Source organism: Echeneis naucrates, chromosome 11, assembly GCF_900963305.1.
Source record: "Echeneis naucrates chromosome 11, fEcheNa1.1, whole genome shotgun sequence".
Lineage (NCBI taxonomy): Eukaryota > Metazoa > Chordata > Actinopteri > Carangiformes > Echeneidae > Echeneis > Echeneis naucrates.
The window spans coordinates 20,633,406-20,659,981 of NC_042521.1; the positions used below are offsets into that span (position 1 = coordinate 20,633,406).

General features: G+C 39.3%; 3 protein-coding genes across 8 annotated transcripts in view; 1 reads left to right on the top strand and 2 right to left on the bottom strand.

Annotated features, from left to right (window-relative positions):
- Window positions 1-2,116, bottom strand: part of glcci1a (glucocorticoid induced 1a) — a 32,217-nt gene extending 30,101 nt beyond the window's left edge. For 2 of the 5 annotated variants that reach the window (XM_029514196.1, XM_029514192.1), the window contains exons 1-2: window positions 1,943-2,116; window positions 1,789-1,859 (exon numbers count right to left, since the gene is read on the bottom strand). Coding sequence is in view for 1 of the 5 variants with exons in the window: in XM_029514192.1 (XP_029370052.1) it covers window positions 1,789-1,821 (33 nt within the window). In the remaining 4 variants the exon portion in view is untranslated. Of the gene's footprint in view, window positions 1-1,334; window positions 1,860-1,942 lie in introns of those variants that run through there. The other 3 variants (XM_029514195.1, XM_029514193.1, XM_029514194.1) reach the window with 2 other exon arrangements.
- Window positions 2,117-4,592: 2,476 nt separating this feature from the next.
- umad1 (UBAP1-MVB12-associated (UMA) domain containing 1) lies at window positions 4,593-17,520 on the bottom strand. Of its 2 annotated transcripts, none has more exons than XM_029514400.1 (4): window positions 17,445-17,520; window positions 16,550-16,640; window positions 11,144-11,229; window positions 4,593-8,952 (listed from the first exon to the last, which is right to left on the bottom strand). In XM_029514400.1, exons 2-4 carry the CDS (start codon window positions 16,629-16,631, stop codon window positions 8,677-8,679), a joined length of 444 nt encoding a protein of 147 aa, XP_029370260.1. In that variant the 5' UTR covers window positions 16,632-16,640; window positions 17,445-17,520; the 3' UTR covers window positions 4,593-8,676. The 2 variants fall into 2 exon arrangements, with proteins under 2 accessions (XP_029370260.1, XP_029370259.1); XM_029514399.1 differs by lacking the exon at window positions 17,445-17,520 and adding an exon at window positions 17,210-17,410.
- Window positions 17,521-17,572: 52 nt separating this feature from the next.
- rpa3 (replication protein A3) lies at window positions 17,573-21,035 on the top strand. Its single transcript, XM_029514401.1, has 4 exons — window positions 17,573-17,844; window positions 17,929-18,003; window positions 20,175-20,286; window positions 20,367-21,035. Exons 1-4 carry the CDS (start codon window positions 17,746-17,748, stop codon window positions 20,447-20,449), a joined length of 369 nt encoding a protein of 122 aa, XP_029370261.1. The 5' UTR covers window positions 17,573-17,745; the 3' UTR covers window positions 20,450-21,035.
- The last annotated feature ends 5,541 nt before the right edge of the window (window positions 21,036-26,576 follow it).

Genomic DNA, 26,576 nt, shown 5'->3' on the forward strand with positions numbered 1-26,576 from the left:
TAAGTGTATAATAGAATATATTTTTATGGAGAGCCTCCACTGAATGGTCGTTTTATAGAGAGCATGTCATAGCCATGATAAGATCTGCACATAAGCTACACATAACTATTAAAGTTCATCTCATGCTAACAACCAGACACTGTAATTTTCTCTGTGGACACGCATTCCCGTTTCTTCACGTTTGTCAGACAGTATTTTTATATGCATGAAGCTGCAGAGACGAGTCTGCCTGTGTTTATATCTCACTGCTAGGCCCCAGTGTTGCCATAGGAGCCATGGACCGACCAGCTGACTACGTATTTTTCCACTTTGACTGATAGTAAACAACCTCAAAGCATCGACTTCATCGCAAGGTTTCAGTGTCCACATCATTTTCTGAAAATCTTGCCAATCAACCGTTTCATGTAGATTAATCTTCGACAGGGTAGCTCTATCATCACTGGACATGCATCCATATCCTCAGCAAGGGGTAAGGCCGATGTAATATAATAACAATCGTTTTAGCTCATATCAAATTCCTCCGCTCTAAACACCATTGGAACACACGATTAACACACTACAACAGCTTCAAATGTGGTGCGTTCAAATTATTGCTGATATCATTATATACATTGGAACATTGGATACTATATATGTCGTAAAAATAGACGAATGTGTATCTTTTATTTGATTAAGGTGTCAAATCTCTAATCCCATTTGAATTAACACCCAATTAGAAAGGTAGACAACTAACCTAGCATATGATTTTTTCCTGTTACGGGCAGTAAACGCGGCGTTGGGGATAACGGTTTGCAACGTGGAATTGGCATCAGAAAACTTACAAATACTGTGAATTCTGATATATTGTGGAAGTTATATATCATTTAAAATAGCACCTAACAATTTCTATGAATAGCTACAGCCAGCTTTACTATTCGGCGTACGTCTCAATCACAAAACTGCGCCCGTCTGAGTGAAAAACGAATATTTTTGCTGCCTCGACTATTATTTCTACTAGCTTCTAGCACCAAAACACAACGTGACGCTTGCTAACCAATGATGGGAACGATGAATACAGTTGAGATTTTATTGATGTTTAATGATGAATTGCCGACTATGTTCCGAGCCGAACAGACAGGTAGCATGTAACTGTTAAAAACTATTAATTCTCGATTCTAGATTCAGGTGGTTTATTAATTCATCACCGAAATCATTCATTTGCTGGGTTTTTTGAGCTAGTTTGGCTTGTCAGTCGCAATATACGAGAAAGGGACGTCACTTAGCATAGCACCAACCTATTTGAACGAATCGGTACCCGAGAGATCGACTTCAACCACCTGAAAGGATGTTGTTACCTTTAGAAACTGCCGAAGGGAGAGCCGTGTGCTGTGGGGCGGTGAAAGTCTCTGCCCGGGGCCCAGCCCGTGCCGCTTGCACTCGGGTTGGCGGAACTACAGCAACGGGACTCCGTCTGTCCTGAGTTGCTCCCGGCTAGTACGGAGGAGGAGGAGGAGGAGGAGGGCGAAAATGAGCGGGTTGGGCTGTGATATTTCCACGTAAAACCGGTATTGAACCGTGGCGCGGGTCAGCTTCAGCTGGACCGCGGTGGTGTTATCGCCACAAGAAGCGCAGGAGGCTGCAGTTGAGCGGCCGTGTGTAACCCGCTGTTGGGGTGAGGCTGCTGCTACAGTTGATGCTGACATGACCCAACACCGTGACTTCACCAGGTCGGTTTATGGGACACTATCAGAAAATTCCTCAAACTAACTTTTCGGGCTTTTTACCCCCCACAGTTTATTTTAAACCAACCTCGGCTCGGTGAGCAACGTTTCTTTCATTCATTTACGCCGTCCACTCCAAACAGGGGTCATCTGCCATTTCTGGGAAGACAAATATATAAAGTGAAAGCAGTTTCGCAGAGACTTAACACAAAAGAAAACAGTTTGCCATTGTGCTCACTCACAGTCTGTCGAAACATCGTTCCTGAGTCCAGCTGCCGGTTGTCTACCTCGGGCAAACCCCCATTCAGCTGAAGTCGGTTTAACCTGCTGACAGGAGGTCAGAATATGGGTGGGAGCAAATCACAGCCACTACATTCTGACTTCTTGGATAGTCCTTTTGATGTTTGTGTGTTTGCTTTGTTGTGTTGTTGTTTTTTTATGTCGAAGTGATTTCAGGGCGTGTTATTGGCTGATGACCGTGTGACTGTGTAGGAGGGGCCGTATGGTCTGTTCACGTTAAGGATCTTTGGCACGTATTTCTACAAGATGTCACACTATTCACTCTCTCAGCTTCTACGGTTTATCCGTTTCCAGGTATACCCTGGACCGATCGCCAGTCCATCGCATGGCCAAAGCATAGAAACCACTCACACTCGCACTCAGATCTACGGACAATTTATAGTCACCATTAATCTAGACATGCATGTCTTTGGACGGTGGGAGAAACCCACACAAGTACAGGGAGAACATGCAAACTCCGCACAGAAAGGCCCAACATAACAATAAAGTATTTAAAACTTCCAATGATCAGGTTAAATACATTTTCACATAGAGAACATATTAAAAGTTTCACACACTGTAATCTAGGTTCAAAAAGTAAAATCAAACTGTGTGAGCAGATGATTGATATTAACTAGTAGTTGTATATCTGGATGTGGTCCTGTAAAATTGCTGTCATTGTTATATTAGCTATTAAGTCCCAAGTCAAGTCTCAGATCAAAACCAAGTCCAAAGGCAAGACCATACAAACCGATAATGTTATATTTTGTCTGTACATTCAGTGCGGAAGACCCTTATAGCTGCATTTTATCTCATGGTAAAATTTATGAAATTGTAACTTAGAACTATAGAAATAGCAGTTTATTTTTGTACATGCTGCACCGATGGCCAATCACTGAGCGGGGCCTGGTATTTAAACGCCGGTTCCCCACCCGGCCCTCTCGCTCTCCCACACGCGTCACGTCCGGTCAGGCGTCCGTCTGTGACGGGGTGACTGATGGGCCGCCTCCTGGATGCATGTTCTGGTTCTGCTCCGCTGGTTCTGCTCCTCTGCGTTGATGTCTTCGCTCTCCGTTATTGTGCATGCTATTGCGCGGTCCCAGGCAGACGCCGGAAGCTGCATGGCTGTCGTGAGCCTGTGTCCGTGTCAACTAGAGCTACAGGTGTGATGGCAGAAATGGAACGTTCGAGAGATCGAATCAATGGGAACAGTTGATTCAGAAAAAGAATCGATCTTTTGGAACGTTCGAAACGTCTCACCACAGCGGCATCTGGTGGCCAAATACATGTGATCTTAAAATGTTTTGGGTTTTTTTCTCACAACTTTTTGTGTTTTTTCTTGTTTGCGTTTATAGTATTACTTTTACGGAAGGATATTTTGTTTGAGTTTGTAGGGGGTGTGTGTGTACACTAAGTATTTTTATTCAGAAAATCAAACACTGCTCGGACTGAGACAGTTTCCTCTCTTGTTTAAGATCTCCTGACTTTGAGAAGATTCTCTCACAAGACATTGATGTGGCTGGAATAGAGAGATATGGCTTAGCCAGCTGGAACAGATGAGAGAATATAGCACTGTGTTGGTTCCAGTAATGTATTGAATTGTAAATGTACAACAATATGGGCTCTTTAACTGATTAACTGCATAATTTAGGCTTATTGTAAATAATAATAATTGTATAAACTTACATGTGTGCTAAAATACAATGAATACATACCATAAAAGCAATGCTGGCCGTCTCTTGATTTTGCACTTGATTGTTTTATGCTAGGAATGCAGGTGTTGGGATGTTTTTTCCACATAGTTGTATTGTACACACAAAATTATTGTTTTACATATGTTGTGCATATAATATGCATTTTCATTTTGTGTATTTAAGAAACATCTCCAGGATGCACTGGGACGCTTCAATGTTGTTTAGCTTCACCTGCCTTGCTGCCAGTGTTCAGCTAGTCGTGGCTGGTTGCTGGTCCTGTGACCAAAGTCTTACAGCATTTTAATCGGGGTTGCTCCCCTTGATTTAATGTGTGATTGTGTTGTGGGGCTACAGTTTTCTTTATTTGAAGAAACTGAGTATTAGTTTTTAGTTTGTTTTCTTTTTTTGTATCTACTCCAGATATGTGCTTATTTCATCCCTTTTTGGGGCATGAGTTTATTTGAGGAGTTTCTTTCATAAAACAAAGTGGTTGTATTTCTGTTTCCATCATAGGATTGTTTGCATTTGGTTAATTATTTTGTTTGGTTTGAGTTGTTCAATTTGTAATTTGTTCATGAAGTTGAATATTGTTCCCCTCCTCATCCATATGAATGGTTTCTTTTATTGCTTTTTTTGGGAGGGGCTAAAAATAAAACATTTATTTGGAATATGAACCACATCTCATGTCTCTTTGAGTATATGAACCCATGTTCCTAATGTTTTAAAAGAGAAAATAATTCCCTGGGTGAAATTCCCAGTGTCGTAATTAATTCTATGTGAAAATTGTCATATTTGTTAGCTCAGCAAACATAATTCTATTTGATGAGAATTATGGGATGTCACAAGACCAGAATGACAAAAATTACGGTTAATTCGCCCTCAATGGAAACACTTGAAAGTCATAATAGTACTTTGTCAAAATTGCTTTTATTTTACAAAAACTATCATGGAAACAACTATGTGCTTAAACCTGCATGAACAGATGCTTCTGCAACTCAAGCTGAGTAACCTGGGTCGTCCTCAGATTCTTTCTTTCTAAAAATTGTATACACCAATTTGTGACAATTTATGTTATATACTTTTTTACTCGTTCAAAGGACAACAGATTTCAGGCAGAATGTGACAATTCTCAATGCAAAGGACCAAAAAGTACAATAAGGCACTCGCACACAAATGTGCCACACTGTCAAAAGCATCTCATGCTGCTCTTCTTTTTGCAGTGTATGCACAGCTCCAGGACAGCAAATGCTTGATTAGCTTGTTTTCTGCTGTCTTAACTAGCATTTTTATGGGCATACAACGTTAGGTGAAGACCCCCTTAGCACTTAGACCTGCAAAGCACTGGTGATTGACAAGATTTAGTGGTTGTATGAGCTCAGAATTCCTAATCATATTTTGGAGGTGGGGGAAAAAAAAAATCTAATTTTCGAGGGTTGAGGGTTAGGGTTACACAGAGAGAGAGAGAGAGATAAATAAGTGGTGAAATTATCTGAAGTACAGAAATCCTCAAATAATTAAAATATTAGCTGAGTCTCATAATAACCAACACAAAAAGAAAATCATGACCTGTTACTCACAGTGCCTGGAGGAAAAAAAACACTTGTACAATTATATCTTTCAAACCAAAAGTGTGTGAAATATTTAAAACACAACCAACAGCAATTATAAATTAAAACAGTCTATGAAGACATTGCCTCTTATCCAGGGGGCTTCATCAGTTCATGATTGTTGGTCTACTAGTCCGCACGTCTTCATTGACAAATGTCCAGTTACCTACAAATCAATTTTGAGAGAGTTTTTGACCTGAATTTTGACCTGGATGAACGAGAATATTCATAGAAGAGTTCAAAGCATATTCATGTAAAAATATCCTGTTCAGTAGACAGTATGAACAGTACATGCTTTTAGAACATGAAACCATTTGTGGCATTGCAAGGAGCTCAAAGTGTATGGTGAGCTATCTAAGTGTATTTGACTGCATTCAAAAACTAACAACTAAAGGAAAACAGAACAAACCAAAAGAACAATCAATTCATGAATGATGACATAAAAACATGCTGACCGGGAACAAGGCAAAACCCAAGTATGGTGGACACTTTGGAGAGTCATAGAAGTATTGTATTCATTCATCTTCTGCCTCTTATTCCAGTTGCAGGGGGTGCTGCAGCCAATCCCAGCTCACATTGGGCAAGGAAAGGGTACACCCAGTCCATTGCAGGCCCAACATACAGAGATGAACAACCACTCACACTCACGCTCCTTAAGGCGCAATATCAATGAACAGGTATATTTTCATACATAAGGCGCATGATAAAACATATAAAGCGAAGCACAGTACATACGTACGTATTGCATAAAGTGGAGGAAGTCAGCATACTGCGTACTGTTCTCTGATTGGTTTATCGTTGCCAGCAATAGCAAACACCTGAAGTTAGTGTGACGTTGGAACAACGTTGTCTCCCAAAATTTGATTATAATTGGATTATGATATGGTTTTGAAAATTGGGTTTACGTTAAAAATCTAACGTTGGCTCGATGTCTAATTACAGTAAGGTAACACTGACTAAATGTTGGATGATGGTTACTTGCCAGCACGACATAATTAATTGTCTAACGTTGTCTGACGTTGCAACCCATATCCAACCAAGGACCAACGTTAATACAAAGTCCCTGTGTCAGCTGGGAATGCTCCAACACCATCAAGTGGAGCGGCTTCGTTTCTTACCAAAGTCACACTAAAACATTCTGACAGAATGGAGTGGAGTGCAAAAAATTGGTTCGAGGTCAGTAAGCACAACCAGAATTCACACATAAGGCGCACCGGATTATAAGGCGCACTGGCACTTTTTGAGAAAATTGAAGGATTTTAAGTGCGCCTTATAGTGCGAAAAATATAAACATAAACATGTATGCATTTGGATGGAGGGAGGAAAGTACATGCAAACTCAATGTAGAAAGAACCGCACCCGCTACCTTCTTATTGTGGGAGCAACAGTGCAAACTACTATGCTGCTCAGAAGTATTGTATATAATATCATATATATAAATGGCATTACACATGAGCAATTTTCTTCCATCACATTTCCATCATGTGTTGAAGCTCCTACATTAATGGACAGATTCTAGATTGGGATTAAGTAAAGGCTGAACCACTGGAGGCCCAACAAGTACTGGCGACTGTGTGAAACTGTCAAGTGTGAAGAAGTTACTAGCTAGCAATGAATTTAGCAGCTATCTGGATCTTACTTCACTACTTTCCACAGAAGTCTCCAGTGCTGCCCCCTCTCTCTCTCTCCACCATGTTCACTGAATATCATAGGTGGAGCAGTGGCTTGCTACCCATGAGAGGTTGCACTCAGTGTCAGAGACTAAATAAGAGAGATATTGACGCCACTCTAATTTCCCCTCTGACTCATCACTGCAAAATATAAATAGTTGAACCTTGTCTTTGTCTTAGCTGATGTGCATACTGACGATATCAAACAACATCCTGGTCTTAATGGGCAGCATTAAAACACTGTGTGAGCACATAGAGGAGGAGAGGACCGGATAAAGCGCTGCAACTAGCAGACACCAGGTTGAAGAAAAATATAACAATAATATTCATCTTCAACTGCTTATCCGTTTTCGGGTCATGAGGGGCTGGAGCCAATCCCAGCTCAAACTGGGCGAGAGCGAGCTACACTCTGAACAGAGACAGACAGACCAACAACCACTCATACTCAGACTACGGGGAGGAAGATGCAAATTCTGCACAGAAAGGCCCCTGGCCAGGAAATGAACCAGCAGCCTTCTTATTGTGGGGCAAAAGCACACAATGATATCATAAATATAGTAATTAGTTTATCAATTACATCCTCTGTCAAAATTCAGTCATTTTCCATTCTCAGTAGTTTTTTACAGTGATTCCACAACAGTTTTTAACTACTACCACAGTTTCCCACATTGACCACATACAGTACACACAATTTTCAAAGCTAACCTCTGGATGAAGTTTTTGCTTCATCACCTTGGGACCATATCCTAAATGACCTGAAATGTCCTTGTGGTGTTTGGAACGACAAGCAAAACAACAGACAGTTCACACCATAAGGACCATGGACCCACCAGTCTATCATTATCCATTACCTATGATGCCTTTTGCAAGGCCTGGAGCCAACTAGCTGGGTACACTCTGGATTGGTCACCAACATACAAATACATACACAGACGAACAACCACTGACATCAGTGTGGGAGACTGTGAGAGGAAGTCGAGGAGTACATGGTGGGAACCCAGAACCTTCTTGCCGTGAGGCACAAGGGTAAACTACTATCCAAGCATGGAACCATATGAAGAAAAAACATATATTTATATATATTTAATAATATTTTCCCTTGAGGGATCATTGAAATTGGCACAACTTACAGTCTCATACATTATATATCTGTAATAAAAGCACTGTACTCTTCATGGTTATGGTGGAAAGTTGGTAAAATGGTAGAATTTCAAAATGTCTGGAGGCAACACCCACAACCAGCCTCCACACATCTTACCTAACTCTTCCATCACATTTTGATTTACTTTGACCTGTGATACTTATTACAGTGGGCAGCGACAGACATTTACTTTTGGCTTCGTCCTGGCTGACCTCTGTGTAGCAGAGTTCACAGACCTCATGGAAACTCAAGTTGTAATAAAACCTAACTATCCTTTACACTAGAACACACTTTGCTTCCTGAAAATTTAAACTCAGAACAACTCAGCCACAAGTCTATTCTGTTCCTACAAAGTTTCTCATCACAGTTACTTCCACAAATTTGATTTCCAGAGCCTTCCCTTGACATTAGATGAATATGAATTGAGATACCTAAATTCAATGAGCTGCAGTTCTATAACTGGCCATATTTTTGCAACATTCTATTTGTATATTCAATATGTTGTAGAGAACTTCTCCCTTGATCTGCTGTGTTCCCAACAATGGGAATTCCTCATTACAGTCCTATTATTAGCATTCAGATAAACTAGGCATTTTGGAGCACAGAGTTTTCTAAAGAGAAGTCATAATGAAAACTAGCCAAGTTATGGTTAATGTCATGGGACAGGAGCAAATCAGGGAGGAAAGGGAATCCAGACTGCATGGTCAGGATGTGGGGAGCCAAAGTGAACGGGATATCCCCAAGGACATCTGGGAGAGCTGAAGTAGTGTCCACTGCTGATGGCCCTGCCACTGGCCCCGTGTTAGGTGAAGCTGTGGGGAGATTTGTTTCACTTGCTTGAGCTGGAGTTGTGTAGGATAACTGTGAAGAGAGAGAGAGACACATACCTAATGTCAGTCATCAGTGTTAAGAAATTAATTTTTAAAATACATCTCTTCTCACATATGGGAGTGTCTGTGTTTGTTAAGATGCCATTTTGTACACAACACAAAATGGCACAATATTTGCTGAAGCAACTTAGAATTACAAACTGCAGAAATACTACAACACTATTGTTGTTATTATCACTGAGTAGATATAATGTTGTCTGTTCGGCCAGATTTAAATGACCCCTTGTTCTAATGGGTTTTGCAAACACTGGTGATTGTGGTATGGCTCTGCTCCCAGGACACTCTGGAACAAGCAGCAGGGACTAATGGTTGAAGACTGTATAGACCATGGATTTCTGTGATTGTCTGAATTATTCAAGATAATATTTATTGTACATTGCTATAAAAGTTATTGAGCACATTTATGTTTTCCAGAAAATGAACACACTTAAACTGGTTCTTAATCTTACATCATTGCTTAATTGTTGTAGCACAGTAGCATAAAGCATTATCTTGCTGAAAGAGGCCGCTGCCATTAGGAAATACTTTTTCCAATAAAGGACTGGACTTGTTCTGAACCAGGTTTAGATTGGTTCTTAAATTAAATTAACACTGACATAAATGGAAGGACCCAAGTTTTCCCAGCAGAACATTGTCCACAACTGTTGCCTTGTCTTCTTCCAGTTAGGCAGGTTCACACACAAAGCAAATCATATGTTGTCCAAAAAAAAAAAAACAGACCAGACCACATTCATCAGTTACTCTGTGGTCTAGTCTTCAGGTGTCCATTGTAGGGTCTTTTCAAATCAAACCAAATCAATTTTCTTTATATTGTGCCAAATCATAACAGTTACAGCACAGCCCTTGAAATATAGAGAAGGTTTAGAAGGAACTGTTAAACAGACCCAACAACTCCCACCAAGAGCAAGCACTTGGTGGCAGTGGCAAAGAAAAAGTTAATTTAAAAGGCAGAAACCTCGGGCAGAGCCAGACTCAAGGAGGGGAGCCATCTGCCTCGACCAAGGTGATCAGAGGTCAGCATGGACACCCTGACTGGTCTGATGCTACACAGCCCCATAAAAAACAAACTGTGATGCTTTGTGTGTTCTTACTCCCTTCTATCTAGCATGAACCTCTTCAGCATTTTGAGCTACAGTAGCACTTCTGTTGGACCAGACCAGACAGTCCAGCCTTCAGTCCCCACACCCATCAATCTAGATCCCTGACCCTGTCCTGAGGTTTTCCTTACTTGGCACACCGCTTCTAGATCCCGACCCCTGTAAACAAGGATAATCCCACGGAGTTGCACTGTTGGAGATGCTCTGACTCAGTTGTCCACACATGACAGTTTGGTTCTCATCAAAGTCTCTTACATTTATACACTTAATAACGTAATAAAAAGCAAATAAACATAAAACATAAAAACAGAATATGCCCTTATTACTCCATATAAATAATTTAGGTATGAGCAATTAAATTCAAATAAATCAAAGACAAACATGATTATCTTTAACACATTGCTACTTACAGCCTACAAATTGGCACATTTTACCTGCATCATAGAATTTTCTAAAATATTATTTTTTCATATTAAGATTTTTTTGATTTGCCTTTATACTGATAGAGCCTGCAAATTCAGGGAGAGAGAAGGGAGAAGACATGCAATGACCCGCAAATTGGATTCAAACCTGGGCTCCATTAGCTTTAGATATAAAATGACAGGAATGTCATGTTAATCTTCTAATCAATAGAAATGGGACAGAGCGTACTAGAAAATGGTTTAGCAAGCAAATCCATTTCAATAATTACTGTAAATCTTGTATAAAGATCATGATGCAACTAAGCAGTACATAATTTAAATACGTGTTTATTCAAATCATCTCATTGCTAAATTCATGCTGCTGAAATGGGGTGTGGTCCTGAATATTAACTGCAGTATTAGGGAAAGTGAAAAAATATTTCATTCTTCATGGCTGTTTTAAATCCTTTGTATGGTACAATATTGACTGGAACCATACTGTATATCTCCATGGGATAACGTATAGCATGGAGATACACTGTCTGATGTCCCTGCCACTGTCAGCATCACAGTGGACATTGACTGTGAAATCTGCAGGATATACTTGGCCACCTTTCATGAAGACAGTATCTTTCTGTCTTTAAATGTTGTAACATGAGCTCACCTTGGATGGCTGCACGATTACATTTGTTGATGGGTGTGCGATGTTCATGTTCTGCACTTGCCTCCTGTGCTCTTCAAAGTTCTCCCCTGTGGAGTGAATGACATAAAACTGTTCAGTAAAATACAAAAGGGCAGCTGTCACTGCCACTGAGATATGGAGATCAAGTTACAAAATTTCAAGACCCAGTTGAACAGGGATGACAAAGTCACAAATTGTTGGCAAAGCCAGGTCTGTCCTCACATGGTCTTATTTTAACTTGGCTTTTAATCTTTAATTTCTCACAGATAAGTAAGAATAACAGACACTACCTATGATACTTATTATTAATTGAGGCATATTACAGGCATACACCCACTGAATAGACAACTACACATGATGATACTTTCATCACACTGCATCATTTTACAGATTGTTTCAGCTTCAGAGGGGTATACTGTGAAGGAAGCTCATCAGAGCCGGGCTTTCTTTGGGCGAGCTGGCTCAACAAAACTGAAAGCTCCAACCAGAGATAACGAATATCACGACAGTGGTTATCAGCTTGATTTGTTGACCCAGGCTTGCCTCATCAGGCTCTGTGCGCATTCACATAAAAAGGGGCGTTTAGGCGCCCCTTTTTATGTGACCCTAAACCCCCCCCCTTAGTCATTTGACACTATTTCTGCAGAAGAATGGACCAATGGCATGCCGCAGATTTCAGCCAAGAGGAGCAGACGATGATAATGGAGAGCTATGAAGTGTGTTGCTGCAAACAAGGCAAGTGAGGAAGCCTGGCAAAAAAAAAATTACAGATTGTGTAAATGCATAAGTTAATATAGCCTATATATTATATAACTTTAATTCCCTCCCTGATATTGTCTCACAATGCCAAATCAAAGTGAAATTCATTTGATTTGTCTTATTTGTGGTAAAGTCTAAGAAATTTTCTGATTGGTGTTCTATTAGTAATAGTGGCAGCAGTGCAAAACGGTCTTGGCAGCAAATCCGGACTAAGCACAAAAATATAATCCAAAATGGCATGTATTTTCTGTGCATTCATCAGTCTTTTAATGTCATGTGGATGATATACTGTGTAACATTAAGTGTTAATATTATCCTAGGCAAAGAAGAAAAATGTGAGGAGAAAGACTGGAGGGGCCTGCTCCAGCAGATTGCACAGCCTCAGAGGAGCTGGCCTTTGCAAAAAATGAAGGGCGGCCAATCATGGAGGGGATACAAGAGGCTATTCAATTAGGCCCTGGTGCTGGCAGCTCCCAGCAGCAGGTTTTTGTCCAGCGTATGTATAAGTGCTTTGGTGTTAAAATACCCAATGCATATTTATTGTTTCTCAGATGAGAAAACTCTTAATCTAATTGTAACAGTTGAAGGAGACACTGTAGTGTAGTGTTGCTCACCATATCAATCATATCATCAACATATCTGAGAAGTCTATCTCACTCATGTTGCTTTAAGGACACCTCAATGTCCTATTAATACATGTTGGAGCAGACAATGTGAGGGCCCTTTATAAAAGAAATCTAGACCTAGATAATAAGAAAAAACTGTTGGAAATCAAGAAACTAAAACTTGAGATCGAGCAACTGGAGTATGAGAAAATGGTACTGCAGTAAATGGTACTTTAAAATGTTTTGTTAAGCATAATTGACATTGTATACTCTTAATGACTTTTCCTTTTCCGGAAAAGCCAGAACTTTAATAAATAATAAAAAAACATCTTGTCATTGGTGCTTTTTGTTTTGTGTTTGTTTTTTCCAGTGAGGCCATGTTCAAGGAGGATGATCAGTGGCAGTGGCGCTTTTTATAGCTGACTTTAAGCTGAAACTCTGGTTATGTTTGCAGCATAAATTACCATGGTGATATAGCCATCTTAAAAGACAGCCACCTTCGTAACACGTAAATGTCTGGCTTTATGCTCAACATACCTCACTAACACAATAATCTCGCTTCGTAGTACACGCCTCAGATCTCAGTGAGTCACGTCTTCACATACCCAATTCCACAGCTGAGCTCCATCCATTATCTATGCTGCTTATCCCAAAAGGGATGTAAGTTTGGGCAAGTTTGCAGCACAACCTGGATAGGACTTTGCGCTATCTCTAGGCTCACTATAGACACAAAAAAAACCCAAAAACATTCAGACCCGCAATCACATCCATTTAGAGTCACCAGTAAACTGAACCTGCATGTCTCTGAACTTCAGAAAGCCAGAGAACCTGGTCGGAACCCACACAGTAACAGGGAGATCATGCAAACACAGAACTGCACCAGACAATAGCTGTGCCACTGTGCTGCCACACCAAATCGCTTTGGTGTCGCTATACATTTGAATGATCTGTGGGGAACTATGCCTTGTAAACATTCAGACTAATGGACTCAGAAAATAAACCTGAAGGTATAGTGGACACTGCCTCACTAACCCTTTTCTGATAAGGACGGTAGGGTGGCAGTCTGAATCCAAAGATTGAACCTGCCTTGCGTCAACACTTCAAATGGGTGCCATCATGCAATGGTGTGGAGGATAATTTCCTGACTCAGTTTTCCCTTTATTAACCATACGTCTTGTTCTGATTGCGTCAGTATAGTTGCTAACCATATTCATAATTCATGGTCACAGTTCACTTTCTTCTGATCATTACCTGCAGCAGGATAATGCTCTCTGTCACAATGACAGTCTTAGACTTTGTCAGCATGACAGTAAATTCAGTCTCCAGAAGTGGACCCAGTAGACCACCTCTGGAATGTGGCACAACAGGAGATTGCCAGCTTGAAGATGCAGAGATCGTATGATGGCAAAACTTTTCCGGTCAACTGGTTCAAGGCTCTAGCCAGTTATACTACTGTGTTCCTAATAAAGTGCAACTGAATGAACATACTATTCATAGCAACATTGTAAAAAAATTAAATAAACTGCAGATGTGCCAAAACCTCTTTGTAACTTCTACAAATCAGAACAAATGAATGAATGAGTTAAGTTGTATTGAAATCTATAGGAAAATGTCACTCCCCCCTTATTAGCAGATCAAATATTTCCCTAATGAGTCTATGGTCTCAGTGTGTAGTTTCAAGTCTTACAACAATATGATGGTCCCATTTAGAGGAAAATAGACAATAAAGCAGGGGATGGATAAGGGGCATAATTACTGTGTGACTGACAGACTCTACCACACAATAAGGCTAAACATATAGAGCAAGTCAAATCCAGCCCTCACTCCTCAGCTCCCCCCTTTCCTCCAAAGTCCCAGGTTTCTACTGGTTTCAAAAATTGACTAACATCCAAAATCCAGTTAGGCTGATACTTTTTTCAGCTAAATTGCTTAATGTTTCTAAAGATTCTAATTGTTTTGAATGGGTCTAAAAAAACAAGATTATCAACATTGACAAATGTTAGATTATTCTACTGTAAACTATACCAAAGCTGCAGGGTGTTATAAACCATTAAGATATTGCTGAAAACATATTTCGACCCAAAAATTATGTGAACACTGTGGATGTTTTACTCTCTAACACACCACACAGGAGTTCTCTCTGCCTATGCAATACATGCAGATGAAACAGTGGTCCCACCCTGCTTGGACATCTCAGGGTCTCAGCTTGGTCTCTTTGATACAGTTAGGGGCCAAGCACCTCCCCTAATCAGATGAAATTCATCCTGGGCTCCAGAGGAAGTTCCTTCATCTAAACCTCATATGAACAGATTTGATCGAGCTGTGTGGAATCCATGTTTGATTTTATATGAGCCATTCACCATCACTTTGCTGCCAACATGATGAGAACATCTTTTATAGATGCAGAGCATTGAATGCTCTATTGGATACCTCATTTGGAAAGAAAAGGCCTGGCTCCAACACTTACTCTCCTCTGCCAAAAATAACATGCCGCTCCTGACCATCTGTGTCAGTTACAGCACTTCCAGTAAAAGCTGTGAGAAAGATTAACAGCAAATAATTCTGCACCTCTCTGGGACTAAATGTAGGAAAATTTGCTTTTAGTTAGGATTCACATTGATCCATGCAGATTTTTGTGGTTTAAGGCAGAAACAGATGGAACAGGCAAGCTAAAGACCCAGGATATATGTCAGCTGTCAGCTCTACTGGGCAAATATTAAAAATGAAATCCCTTATCTGAAATTATTTTCAAATGAAGTGTAAATCACAGAAAATTGATATCTGCCAACAAAATTTTCTGGTGACTACTGCCTTAGCAGCTGTGTTAAGACATAGCTGGCATGAGTAAACTAATGATTTATTTATTTTTCCTCTTTCAACTTTTCCCTATTTGGGGTCATCAGAGCAAGTCAGCTCTATGACTTGCATTGTTGATTCGACTACAGATTTTAGGCTGGGTGCCCCTGGTCATCGGGGCTTGGGACCAGCACAAGCCCATCAGTGGTTTGCCTTATGGCTTGGGCTTGAACGCAGGGCCTCTGCATGCAAAGCACTGAGCACTGAGCTACATCCCTGGGCAAGCTACAGAAGTAAATTATGTTTTGACAAATAAATCTTGACTGTCAATACTGATTTTTCTGGGGCTGTAGTCACATCTTATCTCAGTACCCCTGCTGAATGAAGTTGCACAGTTGCTATGTAGATATACAAGGCATTTGTATGTGACCAAAGTAGAGAAGTAGTTCTTACCAAAGTAAGAAGAATGTGAATATTGGGGGAGTACTATCAAAGATAGATTGATTTTTCCTTTATTGTCCCAAAATGGTGAAATTCACTATTTCATAAACTGATGAGGACCATCCATCTTCTATCGCTTTTCCCTTTCCAGGTGACGGGGCTGCTGGAGCCAATCCCAGCCAACGTTCCGGGCCAGTCCATCACAAAGACAGAGATGAACAACCACTCATGCATTCATAGCTATGGTCAATTTAGAGTCCCTAGTTAACCTAGAAATGCATGTCTTTGGACGTAGGAGGAAACCCACGCAGACATGTGGAGAACATGCAAACTCTCACAGAAAGAACCCAGGCCGGAACCGAACCCGTGACCTTCTCAATTAGAAGGTCCTGTACACCGCCGAGCCACATTTACATGAGAGATGTAACCTGTCAATGTGAATACCGCATTTCACCTGATATATTCTAACCTTCCATCTGCAGTCACCTTTTCACCTTAAATGGATTCAATTATCAGTAAATAACAACTCTCAAACACAGTCCATATCATAAGAAATAACTATGAATAGGGCAAACCACACCAAATTCCGGTCATGCAAACTCTTAACTCAATTCTATCAGTTTAACAATGTTCTGCTTAAAATGAATGGTGGATGAAATATTATGTCTACAGACATTTCTGTTAAATAAGAAGTCAATATAATCCTCCATACCATCCACCATTCTTCCTTGTTCTGTCTAAGCCATGTTCATGAAATCATGTTGTTTTTTTTTTGTTTTTTTTTTACCAATGATAACAAATCCTCCATCGACTTCCTTTTCAGATGTTGTCTTCTTCGAGTCCTTACGCAGTCCCAAAAAACTGAACATGTTTCTCGTCTGTCAATCAAAGAAACAAACGGTTAGACCAGCAATCATGACATCGCGTGAGCTGCAAATGTGAAAATTGCCCCAGGTAAATGATAAAAAAATAGTAGTCCAGCTGTTCAGAGACTAGAATTATTATCACACTGATATCCGGCCAAAAAGCTGGAAATTGCCTTTATATGTATATAAAAACAGAATCAGATTTACATGACGACGCATCAAGGAAGTGAAGATATTAACCAACATAGGTAGGGCTGCCAATTCCCTGAAAAATAAATAAAAGGCACCTAGCTGATAAGGTAGGCAGACCCACTTGCCTTTTGAAAGAAATACTGGCAAACTGCGTCCCTTTTAAACTCAATACGGAAGGCGTAGTTTTGTTTCTAAATACGGGACAATTGCGTTTTACAAGGGACGGTTGGCAACCCTGAAAGAGATTATTAACTAAAGTCACTTTTAAAATGATTAACAATTTGCAAATATTTCTTGGCTTAACAACAAAATCGAATGTTTGTCAATGGCTTCCTGTAATATTTAAGGTGAAGCAATGCCCCTAATATAAAATGTTGAGACAGTCTTACGGCCGTGGTCTCAGTCAGTTCATTGTTCCGTGCGACGTTTTAGTCCCAGTTAGTTCGGTTAAATTTGGCTCTGTAACGTCGTGCGTTAGTTTAGTTTCGCCAACCCACAATAAACCACTGCACAACGAAATGAGGTTTCAGTTTTTCCTCCGTTTGACATTGTCTGTCGTTTCGCTTTAACTTTTACGTCATTGACTTCAACATGGCCACCGATTATGTAGAAAACTATACATACCACGTCTGGTTCCACCACAAGCTACCCCTTGTATCCTTCAATCAACATGTATGGGAACCATGACTTTCTGTTTCTGGGGAATGAAATTTAGGAGCACAAACGGATGTGTCGCAATGATGCTTAGTGCGTTCGAATTTACAACCTGGGTTAACCGTAACGGCAGGCAGTTACAGTTTTAACGTAAACTGAGATACTCCACCCACCAGGGCCATCATGTGATACACAAGAACGCAACTAAACTTTTCCCGCGTTATTCGGCATTGTCCCGAGCACAGTGAATTCTTGGACACTACTGCGCATCATGGCAGGAATTCTGGACGTTCCCAAACCGAGGATAAACTGCTCTATGCTGTCGCAGCACATTAACAAACCAGTGTGCTTCGTTGGGCGTGTTGAGAAGGTTCGTGTTATTGAACTTGTTGCAAATGTTTCAACAGCGGCGGTACCATGGCTAACATAGAATGACTATTATTTGTACAAACAGGTTCACCCAACAGGAAAAATGTTCACCGTCTCGGACGGAGAGGGAAACATGGCAACAGTTGAACTGAACGACCCCGTGAGTGCATTTATTGATGATGTTTGTGTGAGGCGGTAGGCAACTTGGTTGTGACTCCTTAGTCTGTAGACACGTGAGCTGTTTATCTAGTCCGCAAAATAACTCTAATTAGAAAGTCCTGTACAGTCCCCATATTTAAGAATTGTTCACATTTATTCACCAGTGTATTTACTAATAGCATAGTCCCTATTTTTTATATCAAGAAATACACTTAAAATTGCTTTTTCCTTATCCGATTAAAAATGATAGCGTGTTATGAGTCAGATTTCAAGACATTAACAAACAAATAAATCTTTAGCATTCATGTTAATCTTATATTCAGAGTGAGTTTTTTTTGCTATAAACAGTTTATATTTTAAGCCTGTAGCATAATAAAATAGAACTGCATTGAGTTACATCACTTCCGCTGACTTGAGTGATAAGTGCTGCTGCGAATATTTGTTGTACTAAGATAATATATAAATTTCTCATACTCCAGGAAACGGCTAAGAATTGCACAAAGTGCTTAAAGTGCTTTTTAGATCGGCTAAATCTGCAGTTAGAAATTAATAGTTGTGTTCATCATAAATTGTTCCTACAGTATTAAAAAAAAATATAGACAAACAGTAATGGGAAAATATCACAGCAGTTGCGTAACCAAGTCATGACTTCATTATTCAGAAGTTACCTGCTTTCTCTGTAGCTATAACACATAGATGATGGTGCTGTCAGGCCTTGGCCACTTGGTCATTAGCAGCTGCTACTTGCATCACCATTGTTGTCAGACTGGATGCTTTAGGTCAGAACAGCTTGTCTCACACCATGATGACAGTCATAACATTCTTTCAGTCAGTAGTCTGCAACAATGTAATATAAATTAATGGCATTACTTTATCTCAGCTCGTAGCAGGTACTATCTACAAATTTGCCTGATGGAAAACCAAAAAGAGTTCAAACATGCTGAAAAGCAAAGGGGAGAAATGGGACTCTAAATGACAACAAAACACAAAACAGACTTACACTGAGCTAAAATTAGACTAGGTCAAAGTTGACTGCATTTTATTTATAACCACATCATCATCGGACAAAATCACCCAAGGCATGGTATAAATGCAGTGACCTGTTTCACATGTATTTACTTGATGATTAAAAAAAAAATCCCCATGCCTTTGACTGGAAGGAGAGATTGGAAATTTGAAGGGTTATATATTGTATTATATATTGGGCTCAATGTAGGGAAAGCAGTCCTCCTTCCTTGCAGTTCTTAACACCCAAGAAACCAGAGTAGCTCAGTAGACTGCATGTAAGAAGATGTAAAGCCCTCTTTCCCCTGGTTGCAACCTTTCATTGCCATATTTAACATGATCCAAAAATGAGAGGAACCAACAAAGTCTTGCAGTAAACAAAAGTGAGCTTTGAGCCTCCTATTAGCTCATGTTGTTAGCCAAGGCTATTGTAACCATGTTCGTAATCATGACATCCAGCATGAATTTATGAATGATCAGATTTTTGCTTTAGCAACTCTGACATCTTAAACAGGTCAAGTGACTTTATTCTAAAGCAAGAAGAAGTGGAGTTTAATAAATGTATTATTTATGTAATCAATAATGTCACCACCACAACTGATATTTTGGAATGCGTTTAATGACCTCTGGTCAGTGTGCAAATGCATAAGTGATAATGCCACTTGTTGTGCTGAGCTTTGTGAGCTTCAAGCCCTGCATTTTATAGTAGCGAACTGATATATGGGTTTACCACAGGTGTAAGAACATCCCAGAGATAATTAAGGCAAATCTACTCATTATGCAGCGTGCTTTACAGAAATAATAGTGAAATACTAAACTGAATTTGAAGTCAAAGAAAAATGTATCAATACATCTAACAATAAGATATTTCAGGTTTTCCTGTTAGATTTGCCAAAAAAAAGGAAAAATTTGAAAATGTAGAGGATGGTGCAACAAATGGTGAAATTTCCTGAAATGCTCTGTCATTAAGAAAGAGTGAAAAATGCCGATAGAACTTTTCTCTTTCTCTCCATTCACAAAAAATTGAGAAGTGACACCAAAATCTTAATTAAATAACCATCTGAATTACAATTTCAGCAGAAGTTTGTCATTAAGACATAATGTGAAAATAATATGTAGCCCCTTTTTGTTTTGAGAGGTTTTTAAGTCCAGTCATGTTGTTTTTAGCTTGAAGAAGAGCTGAGTGGCGTGGTGGAGGTGATTGGCATGGTGTCCAATAAAGGAGGAATAATGGCCACAGCATACAACATGTTCCGAGAGGACAAGGGAACCCTTTTTGGTAGGTGTAGTTTGATGAGGAAGTCACATGTCTGTAACACAGCAGCATTGATTCATGAGTGTGTCCTGTCTGTCCAACAGATCTAAAGCTCTATAATGAAGCACTAAAGGTCATCCATGATTTCCCCCAGCACTACCCCTTTGAAGTGGCATCCAGCAGTTGAGCTCTCTGTTTGTAGAGTTTTCAATATAATTTTTGGAATTTGTTCCCTGTTGCTCTTGTAAGAATAGCTTTGCACAAATCTCTAATATCATTTTTTTTTTTGGTTGAAATTTTTTTGTTCTCTTTTCAATCAGAAATTCAAAATTTTAAATGTTTTTTTTTTTTATTATTCTCATAATAGGTATTTCTTCAGTGTCTTTGAAAACACAGATATAAAAATCAAATGTCATGGGATGTAAACTATAAATAAGAACATTATTTTTCACTGATGTATTTGAAATGTATCAGTGTAAATGGCTGGATGCATTTTATAAGCTGTTAAAATATAAGCAGCAAATAAAATTCTTCCTAGTGTAAACCTGAGCTTCATGTGCCTATGGAGGAATCCAAAAAGTAAAAGCTTTACTTTGGGCCATTACCTAATGGTTTCTGTTGTCAAGAAAAAGAAACGTTTATGTAGGAGGAACAATACAATACAAACTGTACAGGTTTGTTTTTGTCTTTATATTGTGACTATGTAAGAGTAAACAGACACTTCAGAAATAAAGTTGGGAAGCACAACAGCAAACCACTGCTTGTGAAAGCTGGATGTCATGTTGGTATTTGTCATTAGTGCTTATCTTGCTGAAATATGGAAAAGGGAAAAAATATTAAAATTTTGGACATGTTAATAAATGTATTAAAAATAAAATACAGGAAAAAAATCGGAACATGAATATTAAGGCACAATGCTGTGATTCCTAACGTTTGTCTGATGTCCTCTGCATCATCACTGGAGGGGCTTGTCCTCAGCTGATTGGACATACACTTGTCTGTATAAAGTCTCACAGCTGACAATTATAGCTGCACAATTATTAAAACTTGGTAATATGGCCAAGAATTTAATCCAAATTCCCAGTCCTGGTCTGCAGATTGTATTCTTTGAGCATAAAGACAAAACATCACATCATTTTATATCTCTTTTTCATTTCTGTAAAAAATTAAATGCAAAAAAGACCCTTTCAACTGAAAACATCAATAACAAAACAAAATATAATTGCAATGTGACATTTTGCCCTGTTAGATACACGTTTCTTTTTCTGCTGTTTCCAATTCAGTCACTTTCAGTCTTTGGGTTGTTGGATTCAGGTATTGACTATAAAGATAAACTAGAAAAATACCAGATTTCGCCTGGGAATTCATAAAGTATTTCTGATAAGAGAGTGGTGAGTACATAGGTACGAAGTGTGTCAAGGAGAGCAGTGACTGGTCAGCACATCTCAGATTGAACAGGACAAAGAGCACAGTGATGTAACCCATTAGTAGAAATGGCAAATGAATTCAAATCAAATCAAATCAGATTTATTTGTATAGCGCCAAATCATAACGAAGTTACATCAAGGCACTTTACATATAGAGCAGGTCTAGACCAAACTCTTTATAGATTTTTTAAAGAGACCCAACAGATCCCGCGATGAGCAGGAAAAACTTCCTTTAAGAGGCAGAAACCTCGAGCAGAACCAGGCTGAGGGGGGGCGGACATCTGCCTCGACCGGTTGGGTTGAGAGTGGGAGAGAGAGAGAGAGAGATAGAGATCGAGATAGGCACTGAAATATGGGACCAGCAGGTGTTGCAGGAACATAGGATGGTGATGAGTCACCACCTGCAGGATGTGGACAGGGAGAGAGGAGAGGAACTGGGAGAGACAGAGACTTTGGCAGAAGATGGTTAGTAAATGCAGTATAAATACTTTGAACTGGGTGAAACTGTGTTTTTTAAGAAGGATGGTTCTTATCAACGCATGCAAGAGGGGAGGAAAGGAGAGCGAGAGAGAGGGAGGGAGGGTAACAGGGAGAGACAGAGAGAGAGAGAGAATCTCAGTCCTTCCCCCAGCAGCCTCGGCCTACAGCAGCATAGCTAAAGAGTAGAGGACTTTAACGTTTTAACTATAAACTCTGTCGTACAGGAAAGTTTTAAGCCTGGTCTTGAAAATTACTAAAGAGTCCGCCCCCCGGACCGATACTGGAAGTTGGTTCCATAGAAGAGGAGCCTGATAACTGAACGATCTTCTTACAGTGGAGCTGGAAGCCAAAGTAATGTCGTCCAGACTGATGAGATGATTAGATAGTATTTTTCAGAGGTGCTTAGGACCGAGTACAATAACTTCTGTTTTTTCAAAGTTGAGAAGTAAAAAATTTCATCCAGACTTTTATGTTGAGGTAAAAGAGACGTCGCAGCTGATTCAGGAGTTGCTGTATTCAGCAGGGGATTTTTATCTAACGTAGGCAAGAGCTGATAAATTCTTTCTCTGATCGTGAGAATTTTGTCTGTAAAAAAGTTCATAAAATCATCACTGTTCTTGTTTTCTTCTATGAGTGCTGAGTAATATGAACTTCTAGCACTGCGGAGAGCTTTTTTATATGTTTTTAGGCTATCTTTCCAGGCTCTGTGAGACTCTTCTGACTTACTGGAACGCCAGTTTCTTTCTAATTTCCTTGATGTCTGCTTTAAGGCACGGATTCATGGCCAGTATGTCAGTCATAATAATATATAGTGCTTTCAGAGTTTACGAAATGCTTTGACACCCAAAGATGAATTGACTGAGAAGGTGCTACTGAGTAAGGAGCAGTTTAAAGCTCTCCTTGGAACTTGGAACCCTGAATTTAATATTTTGTTAATGAATAAAAAATACATATTTTGGAGAATTTATTGTTTTGGTTTGTTTTAAATTTGCAAAGATAGGTGAAACAATAGTCTGAAGGTTGTCAGGTCATTCAGCACACTTCAGGTTATTGCACAGGTATCTGATCATTAGTTTGATTTTCATTGGCTCTTGTCATAAATTGTGTGTCCTCATATGTATCCAGTTCCCCACCGCCCTGGGCTTGGGAGTTTCAGCAAAATGATAAATGTCAAGCACTTCAGAGTAGTGACATTAAATGTGATTAGGGAGGAAATTATCACTTTAAAATGTATCTTTATGGCAATTGATGTGTATCATTAGCAAACAGGGAAGGTAATAATGCCATCTGCAATAGAGGCACTATTGCAGCTGAAGGGGGCTTGCATGGAGGAAAGTAGCTGCCATGCTTCAGCAAGTTGAGACACTTAATGCTGCAGCATCTGCTCTGTCTACTTCTATCTTATGTTGTGTGTATCATTTAACCCCAACCCTGACCTGCTTTAGCTGATACAATTTTTTGTCAATCAACACACTTTGTCATCACTGGCTTATGATTTACATTTTATAGCTTATCCTTAAAGGAAAATCAAGACAGATGCCAAAGGTTTCTTTGACTTTGGCTTGTAAAACGTGCCAGAGCATTTGTTTTTTTTTCTGTATTTAAAATCATTATAAAACTTCGATTAAAGCCAAGGGAATTGGCCTATTGGGAAGCTAAAGAGTAACATGACATTTCAGCACCTGAGGGCCAAAGCTATAGTATGTTGTGAGTGATCAGTCGACAGTAAACCTAGTGTAGCAATTGCAGAGTTTGTCCAACAGGGAGTGCTGACATGTTTATTTGGTAAAAAATTAAATGTAAGTCTTGTTCTGAATTCAGTCTCATTTTTTGAAATGTAAACTCTCAAGTATATGACAGGTTTATCTCTTTACCATTCACAACTATTCAGGCTCTGTGAAATCTTTGTTTTTCTGATATTTTATACTGTAAAATATTGTTTAATTAATAAAAAAGTAAACTAAAGAGTAATTCAGTCTTTCTTTACGCCACTTTACAACCAAACGAGACTTAGAGAGTTAAGGTTGTGTTGCTGGAAGACAGAGGATTTGTTGCTCAAGCCAAAAACTCATCACAATTCAGAACTACTAATGTAAAATTGTGTCGTTCTTATTTTAACGTTTTAAACCTGCATTATATTTAGGTACAACAGGAAACAAAGTATTGACAAATTTGTCATATGATATTCTGATATTTAGTGGATGAAAAAAAAATCTAGGAACTAAACTTCTTTTTACAGACGAAACACCAGTGAAAGGAGGTTCCCACCTGATGACCCCAAAGACATGATAGCTATCACCACTCACTGGCCTAGTTGGATATTATCTGTAGGGAACATAGAGCAGGGTGAAAGTTTGTTGCTATGAAGGTGATCACTGAGTCTGGTCCATTTTTTGTCGCACAAGTTTCTTGTGTTTTTTCTAAATTACAGCTATCAAATAAAGATATTTTTGTAAAATGTACCACATTTCCTTCAGAAAATCAATGTAAGTTAAAGGCGAAGGGAGACTAAAACAGAAGTTATCAATTAGTCTAGTTATGTGGGCTAATTAGCATTTATTTGTTTCTGTTTGTGTCCACCTAAGGTCCAATGCTCGTTTTGTTTTGCTTTAGGCCTTCAAAGGCCTCATGAAATGTGAAAACACTTTTATTAGTGTATCCCCATGTTAACTGTCATTTATCTGTTGATATCTCTTTCTGTAACCCCCGCACCCCTCCCAAAAAAAAAAAAGCCAAAACTATGAATAGCGCATGACCCATGAACTGGTTGGAGTTCATACATTCAAAACGCAACATTGCATTGTTAAAAACAAAACAATTTAGTAGGATAGGCTAAAAAAAATCTGTAACGCTAAAGGAAATAATTGTGGATAAGTCACTATGAGTGACACTTTTCACATTAATTGACATTACAGATGTTGGCATTAAAATTAATAATGTTAAGATGAAAGCATTGGAAGCTAATAGGAATTTACAGTTTCAATGCTATGCCGACAGAGGCAGGTTTCATTGCAGTTTTATTGACTGACGCTCCTGAAACTGTCAAATAAAACAGTGCTCTTGATCCTGTTGGTGGCCCACACTGACCACAGCTGAAAAAGCAACTACCCATCCAGGCTATTATAGTACTTGTCATCAGTCTAAGCCTGCCTCTGCTCTTCGTTGCGTTTATTTGGGGGGATAAGTCAAGTTATCCCTCATGGAAATGTGAATTCCTATCTTAGCGTAAAACTCACAGGTGATCTGATAGGTTCCCAGCCTATCCAAGGGCTGACATAATGAAGCACATTGAGACAAATTACTATTCACATCACGCTGTTCCTGAATGTTACTGTTGCAGGTAAACACTACCAGTCACGACCCTAATGTTCTTGTCTTTGAAATGTAAGGGGAAGCTGGAGAACCTGGAGCCCATACAGGGAGAACATGTAAACTTCACACAGGAAGGCCTCGGGCCAAAGGTTCAAACCCAGAACCATCATGCTTGTGAGACAATGGCACCCCAATGCCACCCTACCAAAAAACTTCCAGTGGAAAATAGAACAGATATTTAAATTACAGTCTTCCAATCAACATTCAGATTATCAGACTATCAGTAGGATCCTATATGTGATGGAAGAGGATATTTAGACTACAGACTGGAAAAGATGAACTACTTATTTGCTTTTTCTTCTGACAAACTTGACAGACTATTATGGGTCACAAAACATTTGATATAGAATTTTCTCATGTTTGTCATATTTTATTTTAATAATTCCTGCTAAGGTAGGTTCAAAGCAGCTCTCAGTGCATGTGTCAAGAAAATGCTCAAAAAATGCCTGATGAAATATTTTGAACTGCAGCAGAAAGCTCTCTGTAAACATCAAGGCTGTTGTTGGTCCTGTGTTGTCTTAGCACAAAACTGGTTATCAAACTTCTCCCCAGCTCTCCAGAACTTTTGAGCAACTTTCAGCTCATTATTTTTGTTTTATTGTCTACAGCTAAATTCTGATATGCTGCCATATCAGTGGGCTTTTCAAAAAAGTTTTTATCTGTGTCATGCGTGTACCAGTCAGAAGGTATCAGATATACCAAACAGGAAAGTACACTCCTGCCCTAAAATTAGTTATTGGGCTTTTGTTGGATTGTCAGCAATGTGACAATAAATTGTTTATGTTGTTCCGTGTCTGCTGAATGTTTAAATGGGAAATTGTTATCATTCAGGTCATGACAGCTTTGAAAGATGAAAATAAATCTGCTCTGCTGACCTCAAATGGACAACAAAGTGTCAATTCATCTTAAAGCTGAAGTCCTTTGCATTTGTAAGAACAATTATCTTATAATCTTGTTTACTAACCAGTTCTTTCTGGTGACAGGATTTCATTGGAAAGGCCTTGACTACACGATTCACAATGATTGAAAGTCACT